The 22,198-nt window shown below is 34.2% G+C and overlaps 1 protein-coding gene across 7 annotated transcripts in view; it reads right to left on the minus strand.

The window, feature by feature from the left end:
- USP25 (ubiquitin specific peptidase 25) overlaps positions 1-22,198 on the minus strand; it is a 137,256-nt gene that overhangs the window by 85,722 nt on the left and 29,336 nt on the right. For all 7 annotated transcript variants that reach the window (XM_012786014.3, XM_012786012.3, XM_012786010.3 and 4 more), the window contains one exon: positions 15,346-15,469. In XM_012786014.3, coding sequence (XP_012641468.1) covers positions 15,346-15,469 — 124 coding nt within the window. The remainder of the gene's footprint in view (positions 1-15,345; positions 15,470-22,198) is intronic.

The following is a 22,198-nucleotide window of genomic DNA, read 5'->3' on the forward strand; positions in this document are numbered from 1 at the left end:
TCTTTTCCTGCTCCTAAATCTGCAGCAACATACTTTTCATTATGATTGGAAAATCCTAATTCCCACATATGAACTAACCAAGCATTTTGTATGCTCATGAAATGTGTTAGTTACTATTCTAAATCATTCAAGTATCTTAACTCACTTTTTGTTAGTTATAAAGACCTTAGCAAAAATGGGCTTTTCCAATTTTTTGGCTTCTCAAGAAAATCTCATTCGTACATCATCTTTAACCTAAAGAATTTATCTTAATAAATTAATGTCAAAATAATATTCTTTCATTCCTAATAGTAGTATTTACAATATGACATTAGATACAATGTAGCAGTAGTCCAAAATATCATTACTTAAAATATCTTCTGTGAATACAGAACAAAGTCTTTGGGAATCAAAAAACCACATACTTTTAAAAAGTAGATAACACAATATTGTATATTAAAATATAAAGATAAAAGTAAACTCATATATTTAAAAATAAACAGTTTATACCTCTGCCACTTTGAAGAGTGATCCAACATTACCAGCAGTACACTTTGCCAAAAATCAACTCCCACATGCAACCCAGACCCTAGGCTTTTGTCAATGAGACACCGGAACTACTTAGAAGGTATTTAGTTAGATGAATTGGGGCAGATACATACATCCCACTGTTACTAGAAAGCAACTTTTCAAGATACAAGGAAGACATAAAAAGTCAAAGAGCCACCTTGAGAGACTTCATAGTGGTGACATCATACAGTTCAGCATCATATAATAATAATAATCAACTGGAAGAAACTGAATTGGTAAAAGGAGACTAGTTTATGCTCAATAAAGATAATGCACAGTATACAAAAAATAACTGCAATACAAAAGATTGCTGTATATAGAGGATATATTTAACTTTTTATTGACTTTTGGTGTTTTCATTTGAAAATTTTGTTTCCAATGTAATACATACATATATTTACAAGTACAAAGTAAATGTATTTCTCTCTTCATAATCAGAGACAAATAAACTAAAACAAGCAATAAGTTCTAGAAAAGGTAGACACAATACCAAATTAGTACCCAGCGATCCTACATAAGAGATAAAAGAGGTACTCAGCAATTGGTGAGTGCCACTTAGACATATATAATAATCATTTAAAAACAGGATTCTAGAGCATATTCTAAAAGTATAAACTGGACAAAAGTCTAGAATAACTACATTCAATCCTAAATCTCCTAGTAGATGAATTTATACCATTATATTTTGAATACTAATTATAATAAAATACTGCTAGTATACAAATCATCCTTATAAATAATGCCAACAGACTAAATCACACATATTATTGGGTTATTAAGTATGAAATGCCCGATTTCCTTATGCACTAAGTTTGACAGTTGATATTTCTGACACTGCATTTTGACCCTTCTTGTTTTATTTTTATTGTGAAGGTACATCTTCAATCTTTCAAATGCATGGCTTGGTTTGTGATTATCTTTCAATTTTTTTTTAAGAGCAATTTTTGTGAAACCATGGATAAGTAAAAAATTCGTGTTATTTTCAAATATGAGTCCCGACGTGGAACCAATACCACATAGACAGCTTGAAATAACAACAAAGTGTTTGGGAAGGATGTGGCTAGTGAATGCACAGTGCATCAATGGTTTGAGAAGTTTCGTTCTGGTGATTTTAATCTTGCAAATGAGCCAGGTAGGTCACCTGGGACCAATGTGGATAATGATAAGCTAAAAGCAGTACTGGAAGCAAATCCATCTCAACCTACATGTTCATTAGCTGCAGGGTTTGATGTTACTATTTCAACAGTATTGGATCATTTAAAACAAATTAGCAAGGTAAAGTACCTGAGTACCGCATGAATTAAATGAACATCAGAAAAGAAAGCTTCTCAAAGCTTGCCTTTCCTTGCTATCACAACATAAAGCTGAACCATTTCTACACCGTATTGTTATGTGTGATGAAAACTGGATTCTTTTTGACAATCTCAAGAAGTGGGCACAATAGATGGATAAAGATGAAGTGTGGAAACAGTCCAAAACTGAATATTCATCAGAAACAGCTAATGGTGTCTGTTTGGTGGTGCAGTGCTGGTATTATCCACTACAGCTCCATAAAAGCTGGTCACTCAATTACAGCTGCAGTACCCAGCCCCAGGCTATGGCTCAGTTCTGGTTTTCTGCCTGTTAGGAACTGGGCTACACATCACAGCCTGAGCTTTGCCCACCCCTGTCCCCACCATCTGTGGAAAAATTGTCTTTCATGAAATTCAGGAACTAGGCCACACAGTAAGGAGGTGAGTGGGGGATGGGGGGAATCTAGCCAGTGAGCAAGCAAAGCTTCATCTGTATTTATAGCTGCTACCCATCACTCACATCACCATCTGAGCTTTTCCCCCAACCACCTAATGGAAAAATTGCCTTCCGTGAAACTGGTCCCTGATGCCTAAAAGGTTGGGGACCTCTGGATTACAGCAGATGTCTACTGCAACCAATTGGATGAGATGATGAGAATGCTTGTGATTAAGCAGCAGAGACTGGTCAATAGAGACAAGCCAATATTCTTTCAAGACAATGCTCAACCACATGTTGCACAAACAATGCTGTTCGAACTACAGAGGCTGGACCTGGAAACTCTCTGTCATCCATAGTATTCACCAGACCTTGCATCAACTGACTACCACTTCTTCCTGGATTTGGGCCACTTCTTGCAAGGAAAAACATTCAATTCTCAACACACTATGGAAAACGCCTTTCATGATTTCATCGCCACTCGCTCTGCAGGCTTCTTAGCTGTTGGCATAAACAAGCTACCATTAAGGTGACAAAACTGTGTCAACAGTCTAGGTGCATAATTTGATTAATTGTACAGCTTCCTGTTTGAGATATAATAAACTAAACTTTTGATTTGTAATCAGACATTTCAGATTTAATGACTACTATAAAGAGCAGGCAATGGATCACCCATACATTAGTTACAGAAAACTTGAGAACATTTAATTTCTTCAAAATACAACCAATCTGCAAAACTTAAAATTCTAACATGAATCACATGGAGTAATAATATAGTGGACTTAGTCTCAAAATCAGATTGAGCAAAAAACTAGGTCTCATGTACCTTATAATGGCCAACAACCCAACCTAAATCTACAACCTAGACTGACTTGAGATGATGATATTTTTCTTATTCCAGATCTGGTTAAGACTATTAAACCCAGGAAGTTTAGGGGTTTTTTTAATGCTTTAAATCTGTCAATTCCCTCATCCTCCTCTTCTTCCCCTCTCCCCACCAAAAAACATACACCTCTTGATTTTTATGTTTACATACAAAATATGTAATACAAATGATACATTAATGCAATGAGATAAAGTAATATTTTTAGTTCACTTGTCTACCCCTCTCCCCTCATAGGACTTGGGAGAATGTACGGTGTCAAATGTAGTTCCTAGGAGCAAGCAGAAAGGAAGAGAAAGGAAATTAGAGGTATAAACCAAGACACCATCTTCCCAGTAAAGAAAGCATTACTTTTCTTTACTGAAGTCAAATTAGGTACAGATTATAATTATTTGCTTAAGTGCTCAAGAGATACATGTAATTGCTCATTGCTCCTCAAAGTCACCTAAGATTTAAAAATAAAATAATAACCATTTTCTAAACCACATTTATACTTGGTATATATATTAAATACTCATATAGCTCAATTCAGTGATATAGTAGATATCATTCATCATAACAAAAATATGAGTTTAAAAGAAATAGGTTTAATATTCCTTAACCATAACAAATGGTAGAATTATGGTACTAAAAAAATGGTAAATGAAAAAGAAATGCCACAATTTTGTGATCTCTTTGATTTAAAGCTTTCAACACATTCTCTTTTTATACCACCAGAACCTTATAACATGCCTCAGGAGGTTTCTTACCACCTATTGGTTTCTAAATAACTTCATAAATACACTATCACTGCATCAAAAACATTAATCAACCAACGTCTCCCATCAGCATCTGGAGGGTAGAAACACAGACTGTTTTACCTCTAGAGCATACAGGATAAACAGGAGGAGTTAAACAAGTAAACAGTTTACTTTCTGAAGTAAACAGATAATTAAGATATTATTACATGCTACTACTTTTTTTAAAAAAAAGCAAAAGCCTAACCTCTACCCCCCTAATACTGCTTTATTTCCAAGCACTGTCCCTTTCTATAAGTCAGTACTGGTACTATAAATCCAAACTTTTTATAAAGCTAAGTCCTACATAAGGGTTCCTTCCCTGGCCTTACGGATGATACTACCCAAGCTTTAAAGTATAAGGTATGCAATAGCTAAATTCTAGGTATTAAAACTGGCAGTAGAGAGAGAAAAAATAAACACTGCAAATCTCAGAGAGCTCAGAAATAGCCTATAACAAAATGTAGCATGCTTAGAGGCAAACTCATAAGCCACAAATCAAATACCAGCTCCAACCACACATCACCTGCTTTCTTATCTTCTCAACACTGGTCATGACCTTGACATTCAGCAACATAAAAACATGACAAAATGTTTCACTGTCTCTTTTCTTTCCACATACTACACTAAACGTTTAAAACACTTAGATTTGGTAAATGCTCACCTTCCCTTAAATTTTCTTGTACAGTTTTATTGTGTGTGTCAGGAAGTGTCATTTTCTTTTGTATTGTTATTTAAATTGCACACAGCAGTAATATTGAAAATATCCCACTTTAACTCATCTTTTAAGCCCCGTTTGGAAAGCATTATATGCACTAAAAAACATGCATATCATTTAAGTTGTATAGATCAACCAAGAATAAAAAAGAAAAGGAAGGAAGGAATCATCTATTGATTTCCTTAAAAAAGAAACAAAAGCACTATTGGTTTTTTAATTGAGATCACACTAAACCCATAAGTTAATTTAGGAAGAACTGATCAGTTTTATAATGTTCTAATTCATGAAACAGCTTATATTTCAAAATATTTATTCCTGAATGTACCTCAATGATATTTAATAATATCCTTGTTGGGAGTTCTTACATATTTCTTATTATTTATTCCAGGTCTTTTATAGTTTTTACCAAAAATCAGTTGGGTAGGTGTGTGAATTTATTTCTGGGCTCTCTATTCTGTTCCATTGGTCTATGTGTCTGTTTTTATATCAACATCATGCTTTTTTGGTTACTATAGTCTTGTAGTATATTTTGAAATCAGGTAGTATGTTGCCTCCAGCTTTCTTTTTGCTCAGGACTGCTTTGGCCATTTTAACAATATTCTTCCAATCCACGAATATGGAATATCTTTCCATTTGTTTGTCTCTTCTTTTGTTTCAACAGTGTGTTATAGTTTTTCTTAGGTATACTATTTTTTTTTTGTAGCTATTGCCAAAGGAATTGTTTTCTTGATTTCCTTTTCAGAAATTCACTATTAGTATATAGAAACTGATTTTTGTACGTTGATTTTATACCCTGCAACTTTACTGAATTCATTTCTTAGTTCTAACAGTTTAGTTCTACCAGATTCTTTAGGGTTTTCCATATATAAGATTATGACATCTATAAACAGGGACAATTTGACTTTCTTCTTTCCAGTTTGATGCCTCTTATTTCTTTCTGTTGCCTAACTGCTATGGCTAAGACTTCCAGCTTTACGTTGAATAGGAGTGGTGAAAGTGGGCATCCTTATCATTTTTTTTTGATATAACAGAAAAAGCTATTTTGCCTCATTCAGTGTAACATTAGCTGTGAGTTTATCAAATACAGCCTTTATCATGTTGAGGTACATAACCTTTTGTATCTATTTTATTGAGAGTTTCTATCATAAAGGGATGTTGAATCTTGTCAGATGATTTTTCTGCATCTATTTAAACAATCATATGCTGTTTTTCTTGTTGTCAATGTGATGCATCACATTTATTGATTTGTATATGCCATACCATCCTTGCATGTCTGGGATGAATCCTACTTGATCATAATGGATGATGTTTTTAATGTGCTGTTCAATTCAGTTTGCTAGTTTCCTAGAATCTTGTTGCAAATTTTTGCATTTATGTTCAACAGGGATATTAGCCCATAGTTTTCTTTTTTGTTGTGTTCTCTGGGGAATACTGGCCTCGTAGAAAGAGTGTGGAAGCATTCCATCCTCTTCAATTTTCTGGAATAGTTTGAGAATTGACATTAGTTTTTCTTTAGGCATTTGTTAGAATTCAGCAGAAAAGCCTTCAGGATGAGAGTTTTGTTTTTTGGTTTTTTTGATAGAAAATTGTTATTACTAGTTCAATATCCTCTCTTATTATTGGTCTGTTTAGACAGTCTACTTCTTCATAATTTGATCTTGGTAGGTTATATCCAAGAATATATCCATTCCTTCTATGTTCTCAAATTTGCAGGTGTATAGTTTCCATAACAGTCTTTCATGATTCTTTGTATTTCTGTGAAATCATTTGTAATGTCTCCTTTTTTACCTCTGGTTTAATTTATTTGGATCTTTTTTCTCAGTATAGTTAAAGGTTTGTCAATTTTGTTCACCTTTTTTAACAAAACCAACTCTTTTGTCTTTTGATTTTTTTTTTTTGATCCCATTTCATTATTTCTGCTCTGAGCTTTATTATTTCCTTCTACCAATTTTGTTCCTTGATGTGCATGGTTAGATTATTTATTAAAAATCTTTCCTCTTTTTTGATGTAGGTGCTCATTGCTATGAATTTCACTCTAATAACTGCTTGTTTTGTGTCCCACAGGTTTTGGTATAATGTGTTTCCATTCTCATTTTTTCTCAATAAACTTTTTAATTTTCCTTTTAATTTCTTCCTTGACCCTTAGGTTATAGGAGTATGTTGTTTAATTTATATGTTATCTGCAGGTTTCCAAAGTTTTTCTTATTGTTGATTTCTAATTTCATACCTCTGTGGTCAGAAAATATACTTGATATCATCTATCTTCTTAAATTTTGTTAAGACTTATTTTGTAGCCTCATATGTATGATCTATCCTGAAGAATGTTCTATGTGTGGGTGAGAAAAATGTGTCTTCTGGAACTGTAGGGTGGTATATTCAGTAAATGTCTGTTAGGTACATTTGGTCTATGGTATAGTTTAAGTCCCTTGTTTCTTCATTGATTTTCTGTCTAGATGAACTGTCCATTGTTCAAAATGGGGCACTGACATTTCCTATTATTACTGTATCGCAGTCTATTTCATCCTTTAGATCAAATAATCTTTGCTTTATGTATTTGGGTGCTCCAGGGTTGGGTTCATATATATTTAATTTTTTTATCTTGTTAATTGATTATAAAATGACCTTGTATCTTTTTACAGTTTTTTACTTAAAGTATATTTTATCTGATACAAATGCACTAGTCCTGCTTGTTTTGGTTTGTGTTTGCATGGAATATCTTTTTCCATCCCTTTACTTTCAGTCTATGCTTGTCTTTAACAATGAGGTGTATCTCTTGTAGGCAACATAGAATGGGATCTTGTTTTTTTATCCATTTAGCCACTCTATATCTTTTAATTTGATAATTTAATCCATTTACATTCAAGGGTATTATTGATAGGTAAGGAGTTATGCCATTTTATTAATTGTTTTCAGGATTTTTGTTGTCATCATTGTTGTTTCTGATATCCTTTGTCCTATTCTTCCCCTCTTGTTTAATTCTGTGGTTTGGTGGTTGTCTACAGCAATAAGCTTTCTTTCCTTTCTCTTCTTATCTGTGTATGTATTCTAATTTCTGTTCTTGTGCTCACCATGGAGCTAACATAAAGAATCTTGTAGTTATCATCTGTCTATCAATACCTCTCTGACTTGAAATGCCAACTTGGTAAAAGTTAACTACTATTACCATTTTGTTATTTCCTATATGTGGGTGTGTATGTAAATTATATATTTTTAAGCAAATACATTTTGCTGGTATAAACAAAATTGTATAAATACAATTGTATATTCTCTGTCCTGCTTCTCACTTGACATTACATCATGAGCATTTTTCTAGGTCAGAAAATTTCAAAAACTGGACATTCTTAGCTGCAGAGAATTTTATAATTAAATAGATCCCCTATTTTATCTTCCTCATTAGGAGAACCCCACTTTGGGTGGGGGAGATGATAATGTGCCTTGTTAAAAATACCTCCCCAGACCCTGCTAAGGGTGGCCATATGACTCAGCTCTGGCCAGTGAAGTGTTAGCAAGTGGAATTCTGCTTAATAATGCTGCTGAGTTTTTTGATGCAAAAGGAGAGACTTGGCAAGCATGAAGTCTTCATTCTGCTTGGAGTGTAGACATGAAACCTGAGAACCAGAGCCATTTTTAGGCATAAGGAAGGCAGCCACTTGGTTTGGGTGCTTTAAGTGAAAACTCGGAAGGAGCCAAGATCCTTGATGGCATACCTTGACCTGCTGTACCAGCCCTGGACTGTTGATCTCTGAACTTCTTGAGATATGAGAAAAATAAACACTATGCTTATTTAAGCCTCTGTCAGGTTTCTCTCTGCCAAATGCAGTCCTAAGTGATACAATAACTGGTCAAACATGTTTGTATAGACATCTCTGAGTGTATTTCTGATGATTTCCTTAGAATGAATTGCTGGAAGCAGAATTACTGGATCAAAGTATTTGGATGGTTTTAAAGCTATTGATGTTTACTTTCAAATTGTTTTCTAGAGAGGTTTTTAGCATTTTATTCATTTACCATCTATAAGTGTCTACTTCATCTCATTCATGAAAACAGCGCATCAGCCTTGGAGTGGCACCAGGCTTTTAATTTTTGTCAATTTGATGTATTGAAAATGATGTTTAATAGTTAAATGTTTAATAGTTAAATTTAATTGGCATTTTCTTTGATCTACCAGGGAAGCTAAACTGTTTTTCCAATGTTAAGATACCATTTGTATTTCCTTTTTGAATTAACTTGTTCATTTTCCATTAGTATAATCATATTTTTCTAACTTGTAAGTTACATAATCATTTTTATTGTTTCCCAACCTCTGTATCAGATAAAAAAATCACCTATATTCTCTTGTTCTTTGTTTTTATATCTTACATTTTAAACTTTATTCCATCTGGAATTTATTTTGGAATACTTTTTTCTTGAATAATCAATTCTCCTAGAACCATATCTGTTTCTCACTCATTGGAAAGGCCATCTGAATGAGAGATTTCGCCAAGTGTTGGGGTAGGGGAGGAAGGGAAGCGCTGTATAGTCTGAGTCTTTCCAGGTGATTCCTCCAGATCCTGCTTAATCCTAACCATTTTCCTCATTAGTAAAAGTCAACCAAAACTGGGGGCTTGTTAAATCCCATTCTTCACCAGCCATATCCACCTGAAATTAGGAATTTTAGATCTTGTCATAAATTTTGTGCCACATCTATGTTTCCCCCATTTTAAGTACCCAGTATAAATAATACTCAAAAGTGATGTGTGTGGGTGGGCTAGGGAGCCTTAAAATAGGCTCTTTTCGAATTACTCAAACTAGTCCTGAAGCCATGCTGCAATACTGTTTTTAATGTATACTTACTTGTTACATAAGCCAAGGGTTGTTTTCCTCTAATTTATATCATTACTATATCTATTCTTGTACCAAAATACACTGTTTTAATTACTCTAAATTTAAATATGTCTTAGTATCTGGAAGTGGGAATCTTGAATGCAGGAATTTGTTTTATTCACCACTGTATCCTCAGTACCCAGAAAAGTACCTGGCACATTAAGTGCACAATAAATATAGTTATATGAATGAAAAAAAAGAATCTTATAGTTATAATAGACTATTTTAAGCTGATAAAAAACTTAACTTTGGTAGTACAAAAATAACCTAGATGTTTTTCCCTTGCCCTCCGCAATTTGTATTTTGGTTGCCTTAATTTACATCTTTGTCTTTTCTGTGTTCCTCAGCCACTAATTGTAGCTGTTGATGTTTTTAACCTTTTTTTACTTTAAATCTTCAGTACTCAAAGACTGAAAGGTTTACTTAGCACCATTACAGCACTGGGGTATTCTGCGTATGGTTATGAATTTACCTGTACCGGTGAGTTTTATAGTTTCACATGTTTCCATGATATTATCGTCCTTCCACTTCCTAGTGTAGCACTCATTTAAACATTTTTTGTAATGCCAGTCTAGTGGTAATGAATTCCCTCAGTTAATGTCTGGAAAGGCCTTTATTTCTCCTTTATTTATGAAGAATAGCTTTCCTAGGTATAGTATTCTCATCTGACAGGTGTTTTGTTTTGTTTTTCCCCTCTTCCAGCACTTGAATATGTCATCTCACTCTCTTCCTGTCCCGTAAGGTTTCAGCTAAGAAGTCTGCTAAGAGTCTAATGGGGATTCCCTTCTATGTGGCTTGAAGTTTTTCTTACAGCTTTCAGAATCCTGTCTTTGACTTTTGACAGTTTGATTATTACGTGCCTCAGAGAAGATTTTTTGGAGGTTGAATCTTATTGGGAACCTTTCAGTTTTCTGGATTGGATGTCCATATGACTCCCAAGATTTGGAAGGTACTCTTATAATGTGAATATTTGCTTATTTAATGGTGTATCATAAGTCTCAAAGGCATTTTAAACTCATTTTTATTCTTATTTCTTTTGCTTGCTCTGACTGCGTTATTTCAAAAGACCTATCTTAAAGTTCAGAAATTCCTTCTCCTACTTGATCTAGTCTGTTATTGAAGCTCCCAACTGTACTTTTGATTTCATTCATTGAATTCTTCAGCCCTAAGATTTCTCTTTGGTTCTTTTTTATGATATCTATTTCTTTGTTGAATTTCTCATTCAGATCACAAATTGTTTTCCTCATTTTATTAAACTGCCTATCTATATTCTCCTATATCTTACTGAATTTCCTTAAGGTCATTATTTTGAACTATTTTTCAGGCATTTCATAAATATCCTTTTCTTTGAGATTTGTTACTGAAGACTTATTGTATTCCCTTGGGATTGTCACGTTTCCTTGCTTTTTCATATTTCTTCTGTCCCTGTGTTAACATCTGCACATCTGGTGGGACAATTACTTTTTCTGATTTTACAGAGTAGATTTCACAGGAAAAGCCTTTTTCCTATAGCTAGGTCCTAGGCTGCCATTTGGAAATGATATGTTGGCTTTGGTTGTGGGTGGATTCAGTAGTGTGATCTCCAAATAGATTCTTTAGTTGTAACCCTAACCTGCTATGTCTGTGATTATCCCAGTGGCCTAAGCTACGGAGCTTGTGACTGCGGTGACATGATTTTGCTGGGCTTGCTGTTGGCCAGGCATGTGTGAGTATGTGGGCCAGCAGGTCGTATGATGGACTTTCCTGAATGGTGAGGTCACCACTAAGATGTCTGTCAGGCCAGGGGTGGGTGCAGACAGGCCCAGTGGCTGCATATGACTCTATAGTGAGGCAGGACTGATCTGTGCAACAGGGTGCCTCTGGGATAGCCATAGGACCAAGGGCAGAGAAACATGCCCTGGGGGCTGCAACCCTTTCCAGTGGTGTGGAATAGCCTCCAGGCTGGCTGCCAAGCTATGGGTAAGTGCACTCAGGCCTATGAGTGGCCTTTGTGGTACTTTCTCTGGTGGGACAGAGCTGCCGCCTCCTCTGGGCCAGCTGTCATTCCAGGGGCAGGTATACATGGGCCTAGTGGCTCCCAGGGGCCTAATATGTAGGCCCACCTGTTTCCTTGGATGATACAGTATCTCATGGGTTTGGTCACTGGGGTCCCATTCATTTCTCTAGGCCTTGGCTCTAGGTAGCCAACATATTGGTCCTGCAGTCAGTCACGCATGTGAATTTAGCAGAATTAAGGCAGTAACTCAAGGATGCAACGGTGGCTACTGGCCCCCTGGGCAAGATGCACTCCAGATGTGGGTTCAGGTTCAGGACAGCACTGTGCTATAGCCACTTAGGTTGCAGGGGTAGGGAATGTCAAGGGGGTTCCCGCTCCAGGGAAATACAGCTGTGCACACTCTTGGCAATCGTTTACACCAGACTTGGGGCCTGTGAAGACCTTCCTGTAGCAATGACTGCTGGAATCTGTGGCAGTGATAGGGACTGCCGAGGGTCTCCAACTGTCCTTTTCCTGTAAGAAAAGCCCTTTTCCAACCGGTTCCGATATGATCCCAGCAGGAAAGACAGTGTGGCAGGGTCAGGAGGCCTTGCTCCCCTCTCTATGGAGCTATCCTGGGCCTCCAGGCTCCACAGGGTTTCACTATTCCCTGGGTGTTTTTCAGTGTACTTCTCCAGTCACTTCAGACAAAAATATGGTTTTTTTACTCATTGTTTTAGTTCCTTTTTGTTGCAAGTATAAGAGCCAGGCAACCCTAGTTGGTCATCTTGCTGACATCACCTCCTCTCAGTTTTTTCTTAATTTTAGCCATCGTGATGGATATATAAGTGGTGCCTGTTAGTTCTCCAATGAGACGACTAGAATTAAGTTTCTGACGGAGGCTGCATCACCCAGATCACCACCACTGCCACAATCTATCATGGTCTCAAACATGGAAACATGTCCATGATTATATACTAAATACAAATTAAGGAACTCTATGCTTCTGATACAGAGGCTACCACTGTACATCAGATATGTGACTCCTGTAAAAAGTTTCAGAATATGGATACTCAACCTGTAATTATCTTTGTATTGCTCTAAAGCTTGTGAAGGGGAAGAATACTTTTGATTTACCCTACTGTGAATATGTTATCCTTTGATGTATCATTTAATCAGAAAAATGATCTACTATTAAGGCTCCCCACCTTACAGTGACAATGGCCTTTGACTTCCTCAGCTTTATACACACAGGCATATTCCACAAGGTCAAAAAGTTACTTTCAGTGTTGTGCACTAACTTCTTTGGGTTCCTGCTTTCACTCTGATTTTAGACCTCAATCTCAGCCTTTACTGTTTTAGCTAGTCTATAATACTTTTAAAGATTTTAAAATACTTTACATAAAACAGAAAATACAATCAGTTGTTTCTACCAGAAAATCTGGTCCAAATAACCTAGTCTACCATTTCTTGAAACAATTGGAGGTGTGCTCTTTGTCACAATTTAGTCCTATACCTTCTACCAACTGGGCTACTTCAGTCATTTCATGAGTCAAGCCATTTTCACAATATACCATAGACACAAACCAGTAACAATGTACTGTGTTAACAAATTTTAACTATCCAATACTCCACCTGTGCCCTAGCAATAATAACCAAGAGATAATTAATCACATACAATCCTTACACTAAAAAGTAATATTAAGCAGCATACTTTTAAAATGTTCTGCTTAAGAAATTTTAGATGAAATTGATAGATGACTAAACACATGATTTGATATGCGAAATGTAAAAAGACAAGCTTTATCTCATCTAATTATACACAATAATGTAGTAGTCTTAAAGTGTGACTTCATATTAAAGTATGAAATATACCATAGTCAAATGATCTTAGATTTTACTTTATTTATTTATTTTTACTTTTAAGCATGATATATAAATTTCTTCCTTTAAAATATATCATTTTCTCTTTTGAATTTAGAGTCCTACTCCTTAATAAAACTCATAGGAACAAATATCTCTCTGCCAAATGTTTAGCTTAAATTCTCATATCCTCTTTTTCTGACACAATGTGATTTATGTATATGCTTATTAACTGCACATTTGCATTTAACATTCTTTTATTAACTGAATGTTTTGAAATCTATACCTAATAAGAAAAAAAATATTTTTCAATGGTAAATTAATAAGACTATTTTATTTTTAGAGAGCATAATTTTATGGCATATTACACAAGGCCAAACCTCTGTAATGTTATCTACAAAAATATTTATTAAATACTTACTATTTTAAGAGCATATTAACATAAAAATGTATAAGACCAAGAATGAAAATATGGAACTACTAACTGGGTATATAAGCTTCCAAATTTTATATTGGTATGCTAAAATAAATTCATATAAATAAAAATATATACTTTTAAAAATAATACGTGTCATATATATTGTTTTATAACCTCTTTTTTCACATAATAAATCATCATGCCCCTTACATATAAAATCCAACTCACATATTTTGCATTTAAAATATTTCTCTGAAAGTTTAAGTTCTGTCATTTTATAATTATTTAAGACAATTATGCATTCCAATCAATTTTTAAAATTAAAAAGACAAAACCTAATTTATGTAATTTCTCAAATCCTTCACAAAACAAGCCTAAGTATGCATTCTTTTTTCTTTTTTTTTTTTTGGTTTTCATTTAAAATTCTTGGCATTAAATATTAGCCACAAGTAATGAGGGGGGTAATGGATTTTAATTAAGTCTTTACATCTTGTATAAATATGTCCTACAAAGTAATTTCCAAAGTAACATTCAAAGACATTAAAAAGTATCAGTAAAAAGAAAAAATATGTGCCTTTGCTAAGCATAGTATTTTAAGACATCACCTACCATATAGTAATCTAAGATTATTTAGAAAGAAATATCTTATTGATATTGTGCCAAGGGAAATTATCTGAGAAAGCTGGTACACTCTGCTACCAAAGGGCTGAGTTACACTAGAGTCATAAGGCCCATCTGAGCTGTGTACCTTTGGAAAATCATTCAACCTCTTGAAAGCTAAATTTCTTCTTCTGTAAGATAGTTACCACTGCCTCGAAATAGATATTCAGAGGATTATGGTTAGTTATAATTTAAAATGTTTTTTTTAATCAACATCGTTTGGTAATAAAATCAATTTATTTAGTCCTTAGATGGATCAAATTGTCTAAAAAGTTTCAGATATTAAATCAAAAATCACATTCTAGCACACATCTTAGAATTCTGCCTATTTCTTTAAAATATATATATTTAAACATATCATCATACTACAGATCAGCAATTGGCAAACTATAGCCTATGGGACAAATCTAGTTGGTAGGCTGTTTTTGTAAATCAAGATTTACTGGAACACAGCCATGCTCATTGTATAATGCATTAGCTATGGCTGCTTTTGCACTACAACACCAAAGTTGAGTACTTGTGACAGAAACCATACAGCTAACAAAGCCAAAAATATTTACTATTAGCTCTGTACAAAAAAAAGTATGTTGACCCCTGTTATAAATTATTGTTAGTTGAACTGGGCAGTGTATCCAAAAAGGATTAAGGCAAGAAAGCAAATCAAAAATATTAAAATAAACACTTAAAATTGAATGCCCCATAATGCCATTCTAAAATCCTAAAAATCTAAGCCTAATTGCAATCAAAACTAAAATATGAAGATTTGGGTTATATAAAATTTAAAAACAACACAGATGCATATTAATAATTTAGAGTATCAAAGTACATCTTATTACTTCTTAAAATTCAAGCCAATTATTATTTCAGTTATAAATAGTACTTATATCTGCTTTATACAAATTATGTTTTTACCTGCTAATGGCTTGTTCCTCATCAGTTATTCCAGTCTCCCTGAATGCCCTGTTTGATTCCGCCAAACTCAAGGCAATTGCTCTCTGAAGATCATCTTTATCATCTCCAGTGAGATCAATCACATCTGAAAAGCAAAACTATCTTTCTCAAAATTAAAAGTCAAACAAAATGAAGGGTAATTCTTATCATGGAGATTTTATACCCAATATACCTTTTCAAACCAAAGTCAGCACTAACTTAATTTTGTATTTCTTTTATAAGAGTCTATCTAAAAAGAATGCAAACACATTTTTAATTGTTTATATTTGGCAACTCAATGTTCTTTTCCATAAAATATACCTAAAGCAGCTATAGCAGATGTATTTTTCATTACAGAAGAATCTCAGTATTACTACGAGGTGTCTTATTAAAAGCTAATAAGCAGAAAGACTGCTGAGAACAGTGTGTCAACAAAAATTGAAATCAACATAACTAAACATTTATATTTATGCATTATGAAGTTAGACCAATTATATACAAATTACATTTTGTCCAAACTACCATCTATATGTGATTTATTAAATTATAATAATTGATAACTGAGCCCTCAAAAATGTATATTTCAGAAACTGACCACAGATACATGTTTATATATACATTTTTTAAAGTTTGGAAGAATGTGCCAGTTAATAGTGCTTAACTCCAAGAAAAGGAGTTATGTGAGGAAGAAGTCCAAGGATCTTTAATTTCAATTTTAAACACATCTGTATCATCTAAATTATTTAATAAGTATGCAGTCCTTATAATTTAAAACAAGATTCTTATTTCACAAAAACAAAGAAATACACAAATGAATGAAACTAATCAGCCCCCTTCTAACAAAAGATAATAGTCTTGATGCTGTATTTTTCCAAAGAATACATGTTACAACTAATACCACCTTTAGTAAAACCACTTTTAATCCAATTTCCAAATATATACTGCTCAATTTTCTTAAGCCAGAAGATGCCAATGATAAATACTCCAATATTGTTTAAACAATGGTAAGAATTATAGTACACTGTTAAGCAGGGAAGTAGTAAAAGGCTATAAAGCAATATGATAAAGAGAAAGAAGTGTATCTATTATTATCTTTGCATGACTGGGATTTATGTTTGTTTGTATTTTAGAGATGTTTGTATTCATTTTGCTTACTTGTATTTTAGACATGTTAAAAAATTATTTATTTTTCTTTGCAATTGCAGAATTTTACAAAAGGGAAACAAACAAAAGGCACAGAGGATGGGAGAGAAGGTGCCTTCATTTTACCATCTGGCTATAAGGTTTTATATAGATACTGGAAAAGAATATTCCACATTTAATGAGAAAAAAATAATGTATACTGGTGGTTTCAAAAGTCTATTTCTATTGTTATTCATCCATACTTTTTTCTCCAAAGAGTATCTTACAAGAATATTTAAAATATTAGAAAAATTTAGCTGGCCATTCTTTTTGTTGTTGTTGTTAAATGTCTTTAGAGAGTAAAATAAAACCACACAAATATGTATTAAGTAGGGCCCAAAAAATTCAATCAAGTAAAATGAAGAAGAGAATTATACAGAAAAGTAATTGAAATGATGGAACATCTTACGTATGCCAGCAGGCCAAGGAATGGCTACCAGATCCAAGTCCACCCAGATCCCAACTGACTGAAGATGAGTGTCACCTGGAACTGGACAGTCTAGCTTAAATACTGATGAAGCAGCAGCTAGGACTAGGCAGGTATGAAAAGCCTCATAAAAATGAGAGCTATCTTGGTCATTAAAATGTCTATAACTGGAACAAATAAAGAATAATTAGAAGAAATAATTTGAAAATCCCTAAGAAGCAGAAAAACAGGTTTTAAGGATATTTCCAATTTGTCCTCAGACTCCATTTTCTCATCCTCTTAGTGTGCTTTCTTCAACTACAGAAACTAAAAAGATTTTAAAAAAAAATCTTCCCTATTCACTAGTAGTTAGGGCTCTGGATAAAATCTAGATTATACCAATTGGATGCACTAACATGAGATTTGCAAGGCAGAAGCAAGGGGGAAGTCATCATCCTGCTGCCTTTGGCTGTTTTCTCCAGCATGACCGAACAGATGTAAACTGTTCCATAGCAACATTCCATTATCCAATTTCCAGCTTCAGGGATGTCAAGAGATAGAGCTGAAATGGCAAACTAGCTTCTGCATTCCAATGCCCAGGCACAGTTCAGTGGAAATTACCTAATCCTGGTTTCCTGTTTCCTGAACTGCAGCTACAGAGGTATGTTCTTGAACACAGTATAAAGGCAGCCTTCCTAACTGTGGCAGAGGGAGTGGCTTCCCTGGCTGGTCTGTCCAGCAATGATCTGGGAGTCATTTCAGAAGGCTGAGCTAGAGATCCCTCCTCCAGTCCTTCCACTGATTTAAGAACCTAATCTCCTGTATTAAGTTCCTTCTCTGAAAATATCTAGAATGTTTACTGTTTCATGGCTGACAACTAAACCCAAAGGGCAAGAACACTCATTTAGAAATAGCAACAACTTACACTTACAGCTTTTCATAATTTATCAATTGTAATTCAAGCAATAGAGAAGCAAAAAACCAAGCCAAGATGGATTCCCCCCACCCACCTGTAAATGAGATGATTAGAGTTCTGAGAAATGAAGCACAACATCATAAGAATAGAGAATGGTGCACAGGCTTCAAATTTCAGTCTTCTAAATTCTTAATTCAGCGATCTTTCTACTTTATTAGTAGTTATGCAAGTATGGCCTGCTGATCTCTGAGGTCCTGTGGCCCTTTGAAAAAAGTGTGTGTGTTGGGGGGTGGAAGGGTCTTTAAGTAAAAAATCATACTTAAAATAAACTTATGTGGGTTTATGTGGGTTTTTTTAATTCTATGTGACAAAATACGTAGTATGCATAAAGTACTTGTGCCGCATATCCAAAGCATGCTGTTGCTAAAGAAAAAAATGCTAACTACTGCAAATTTTCAGTTACAAGGTGAACTGATTTTTTTTTACAGAACACCATTTTAATTAAAAGAACAACTGACAAACTACAAACTATGCTTATTCAGACTTCACTATTTGGCAGATGTTTTATCAAAAATAAAAAAAAGTGAGTCTATCACTTTAAGAAAAACAAATGAAAGTATTTGTTGACAATAATTAATATGGAATTTTCAAGCAGAAATAAGAACTTTGAAAAACTTGTTTCTACCACTGAGAGTTTGATATCTTTCCAATACTAAAAAGCTTTTTAGTAAAATCAGTGGCAATATTAACAAATGCAATTTTTTCTTATATAGTAGACATTCTTCTAACATTTGGAAGGAAATCTTTTCAAATTACCAATGCATAGTGTTACAAAATCATGCATGGGTAAAAGATCCATTCAAAGAGCAAAATAGATTAATGGATTTTAATGTACCATGTTTCCCCGAAAATAAGACAGGGTCTTATATTTATTTTTCCTCAAAAAGACACCCTAGGGCTTATTTTCAGGGGATGTGTTATTTTTTTTAGTACAGTATGACAATCTACATTTATTCAAATATAGTTAAGTCATCTTCTTCTGGAACATCATCATAATTCTGCAAACCCGGAATTCCATCCTGAATTTCTTGTGACTCTATTTCCTTTAGAACCATTGGCCCCAATCTCTCATGTCTGGCAATAGAGCTCTCCTGGGGCAGATGAGAAGGGCTGCTCATCTTCTGTCTTCTTTACTGCTCCGCGACGAAATACACAGGTTGTGCAGATATGCTGCGTAGTCACGCCCATCACTAGGTCTTATTTTCAGGATAGGGCGCTTATATTGCACAAATGCTTAGAAATCCAGCTAGGGCTTATTTTGTGGGTAGGTCTTATTTTCGGGGAAACACGGTAATACAGCAGGTAAAGATCATTGATACCACCGCAGAATCACTGATGTGATTTCAGATTCCACATTGCAACTAATCTTTAAGAAATCACCATTCATTAAGTTTTTGGTATAGTATTGAAAGAATATCTGTTATTATCTGAATGGTCAGTTAAAATAACTCCTTCCTTCCTTTTCTAATTTTATATCTATGTTAAGCCAGATTTTCTTCACAAATTTCAACCAAAACAATTATTGTAAAGAATGCAAACCTGCAGAAGAAGATTTGAGACTCTCTCTCTTAATGTGGCAGACATTAGAAATTTGCAACAATATAAAACAATGTACTCTTCTTACTAATTTAGTTTCAGAAAATATATTTTTCATAAATAAAAATATGCTTTTATGCAAACATGCAACATATTTTAATATAAATTATATGAATTAATAAATATCCTAAAGTTTTTTCAGTTTTAACCTCTAATATAGCAAATATTTTATACAGAGAAAAGCTCTTTGAGGTCCTCAATAATTTTTATGAATAAAAGGGGTCCTGAGATCAAAAATACAAGAATTATCTACTCTATATTCTTAGACATAAAGGTTTTTATAAAACAAATCAAAACCAAAGTTGTTTTCTTTGGCTTTCCACAACATGATAAAAAAATGTGAAGTGGCAAAAGATAAAGATCAGGAGACGTTACGTGAGTAATAACAGATATTTCTTCCTTCCGTCTTTGAGGGGATGGGACCTCAGAAGAGCTGGCCACGTGATTCCTGCATGGCAATTATCACTGTGACAAAGCCAGAGTGTCTTAGGGGTAGTAGTAGTAGCTCTCTTTAAATAGAAGATTCTCTCACCATTTTGCCCCCACCCCAACACTTCCTACTATCTTACACTTGGCTAGCCACACAAATTCACATTACCTGTCTACCCCTTGCAACACAGAAAACATAAAAAAATACTTGTACCTTACACTGGTGTAAAAGGATAAAGCTGCTTGTGGCTAGACTAACCACAGTCAATGGCTCCACCTACCCTAGCCTCTTCCAGCATCTCCAATAGTTGAGGGGTTCGGTATATAGACACATCTGTATTCCAGTTGGGAATCTGAGCCTACAACCCCTGCTATGGAGGAATAGTAGTCTTTAATGCTAGAAAGGTTGGTTGAGACCAGAGACTAAGAGTTCTTAACTGAAAAGCCAGGAGAAGAAATGGAGAAGGTTTATTTTGTATCTGTAATTTCACTGTAATTACAATAATTTTCTCAATGATGTTCCCATTACTCCATAAAGCTGCTTCTTTCCATAGGATATTTTAGAACAACACAGCAATACTGAATACTGTAGATACAATAGAAGAATACTGTAATCTACTCACATGCCAAATTTATACGATTTTTAAGACCAGACATTGAGAAAGTATTAATGTTATTTCAATGGAGTGGTTAAACCCGAATTTCTTATTTTTCTGAACAGAGTGAAACAATAATTTGATAAAACATGTAATGAATCATCAATTTTACAATGAAAACGAGCCTCCATATTTTTTATAGGCTTACAAAAGGAAATGAGAATAAGCTTGGCTGTAAACAATTTCTCATTGGTAAAAGTCAATTATAAAAATGTAGCCTTTATAAAAATTATATCTAATTGCCAGAGCATTGTGAATATTCTTTTATCTGTTCCAAGGCAAGATTTTGGCAAAACAGTCAAAACTTTGTTTTTACCAGCCCTCTATCTAGCATTAGCGAGAGCTCAATTCAACAGCACATGTATGGAAGTGTTAGTTAGGTAACACTATATAAAAATCACATTACAAAAGCATTTGAGCAATAATCTACATTCTTAAGAATGTCAAAATAAAAACATTTTTCCTATCAAGATCAGAAATACATACCAATACATGATACTTATCCCAATAAATCTTTCACTTTTGAAGGAATTACCATTTGAATAAAAGTTATATCTCAATTACCAGACATTTCTCTAATTCCAATATATATGCAGTCATCAACTCACCAATGAATTAGACTTCAAATGTATTTTTGTGCATAGCTCATAATTCACTTTCCCATGAAAATACAGTATTAATGATATGAAGTTTCCAAGTTGGTTCACAAAAAGCCTATTTAGCCCATAATCTAGATGAATTACAATATATGTAAAGATTTTAATTCAGTAGGGAAAAACAAAGTTCTTCTGTTGTTTTCCTTATCTACATAAGGAGTTTTTTTTTTTTTTTAATAAGCCATGTTTATACTTACCACCAGCAAAGATTTCTAGGCAGAGGAGTGACATAAGCAGAAAAAACTCTGGGAAGTTCAGAAGAGAGATTGTTCAACAAGTATTGAACAAGAGTTTGATAAGAGGTGTAATAAGAATATATGTAGCAGTGCAGAAGCAAGTGAAATAAAAAGACTGCATACAAAAACTGACAGACCTGAAAACTAAACGGTTGTTTTGGTAGATCAGGAGAGCTATAAAAAAATAAATAAAGACTCGGCCACTAGAAGAATGGGGATACCCTTAAGAAAGAAAGGCAAATATGAACATCAGATGTGGGGCAGGAGATTGAAAATGTGAATACTGTCATTCCTACCCACATTCACTCAGTTTCAACCAGGCTGTGTTCCTCACTATACACATAAAGAGCCAACATATTCCTGCCTCAGGCCCTGGCCTAGGATGCACACCCTTCAGATAGCCACCGGGTTCACTCCTGCACTTTGCTCAGGTATGTGTACAAATGTGTCCTCATCCAAGAGGCATTCCCTGACCACACTACATAAAATACCATACTCTATATCCAATCTGCACCACACTTCTGTCACTCTGTTTCTTTGCCCAGCTCTATTGTTCCTCATGAACTTACTATCTGACATTGCTTATTTATTGTGTACTGGCTGTCTTTTCCCTATGTAAACTGAGACTATGTATGTTTTTTTAATAGCCTCTAAAAGTACCTGATATGTTAAGAGATATGTTAAGAGTTCAACTATTT

Source organism: Microcebus murinus, chromosome 1, assembly GCF_040939455.1.
Source record: "Microcebus murinus isolate Inina chromosome 1, M.murinus_Inina_mat1.0, whole genome shotgun sequence".
Taxonomy (NCBI): domain Eukaryota; kingdom Metazoa; phylum Chordata; class Mammalia; order Primates; family Cheirogaleidae; genus Microcebus; species Microcebus murinus.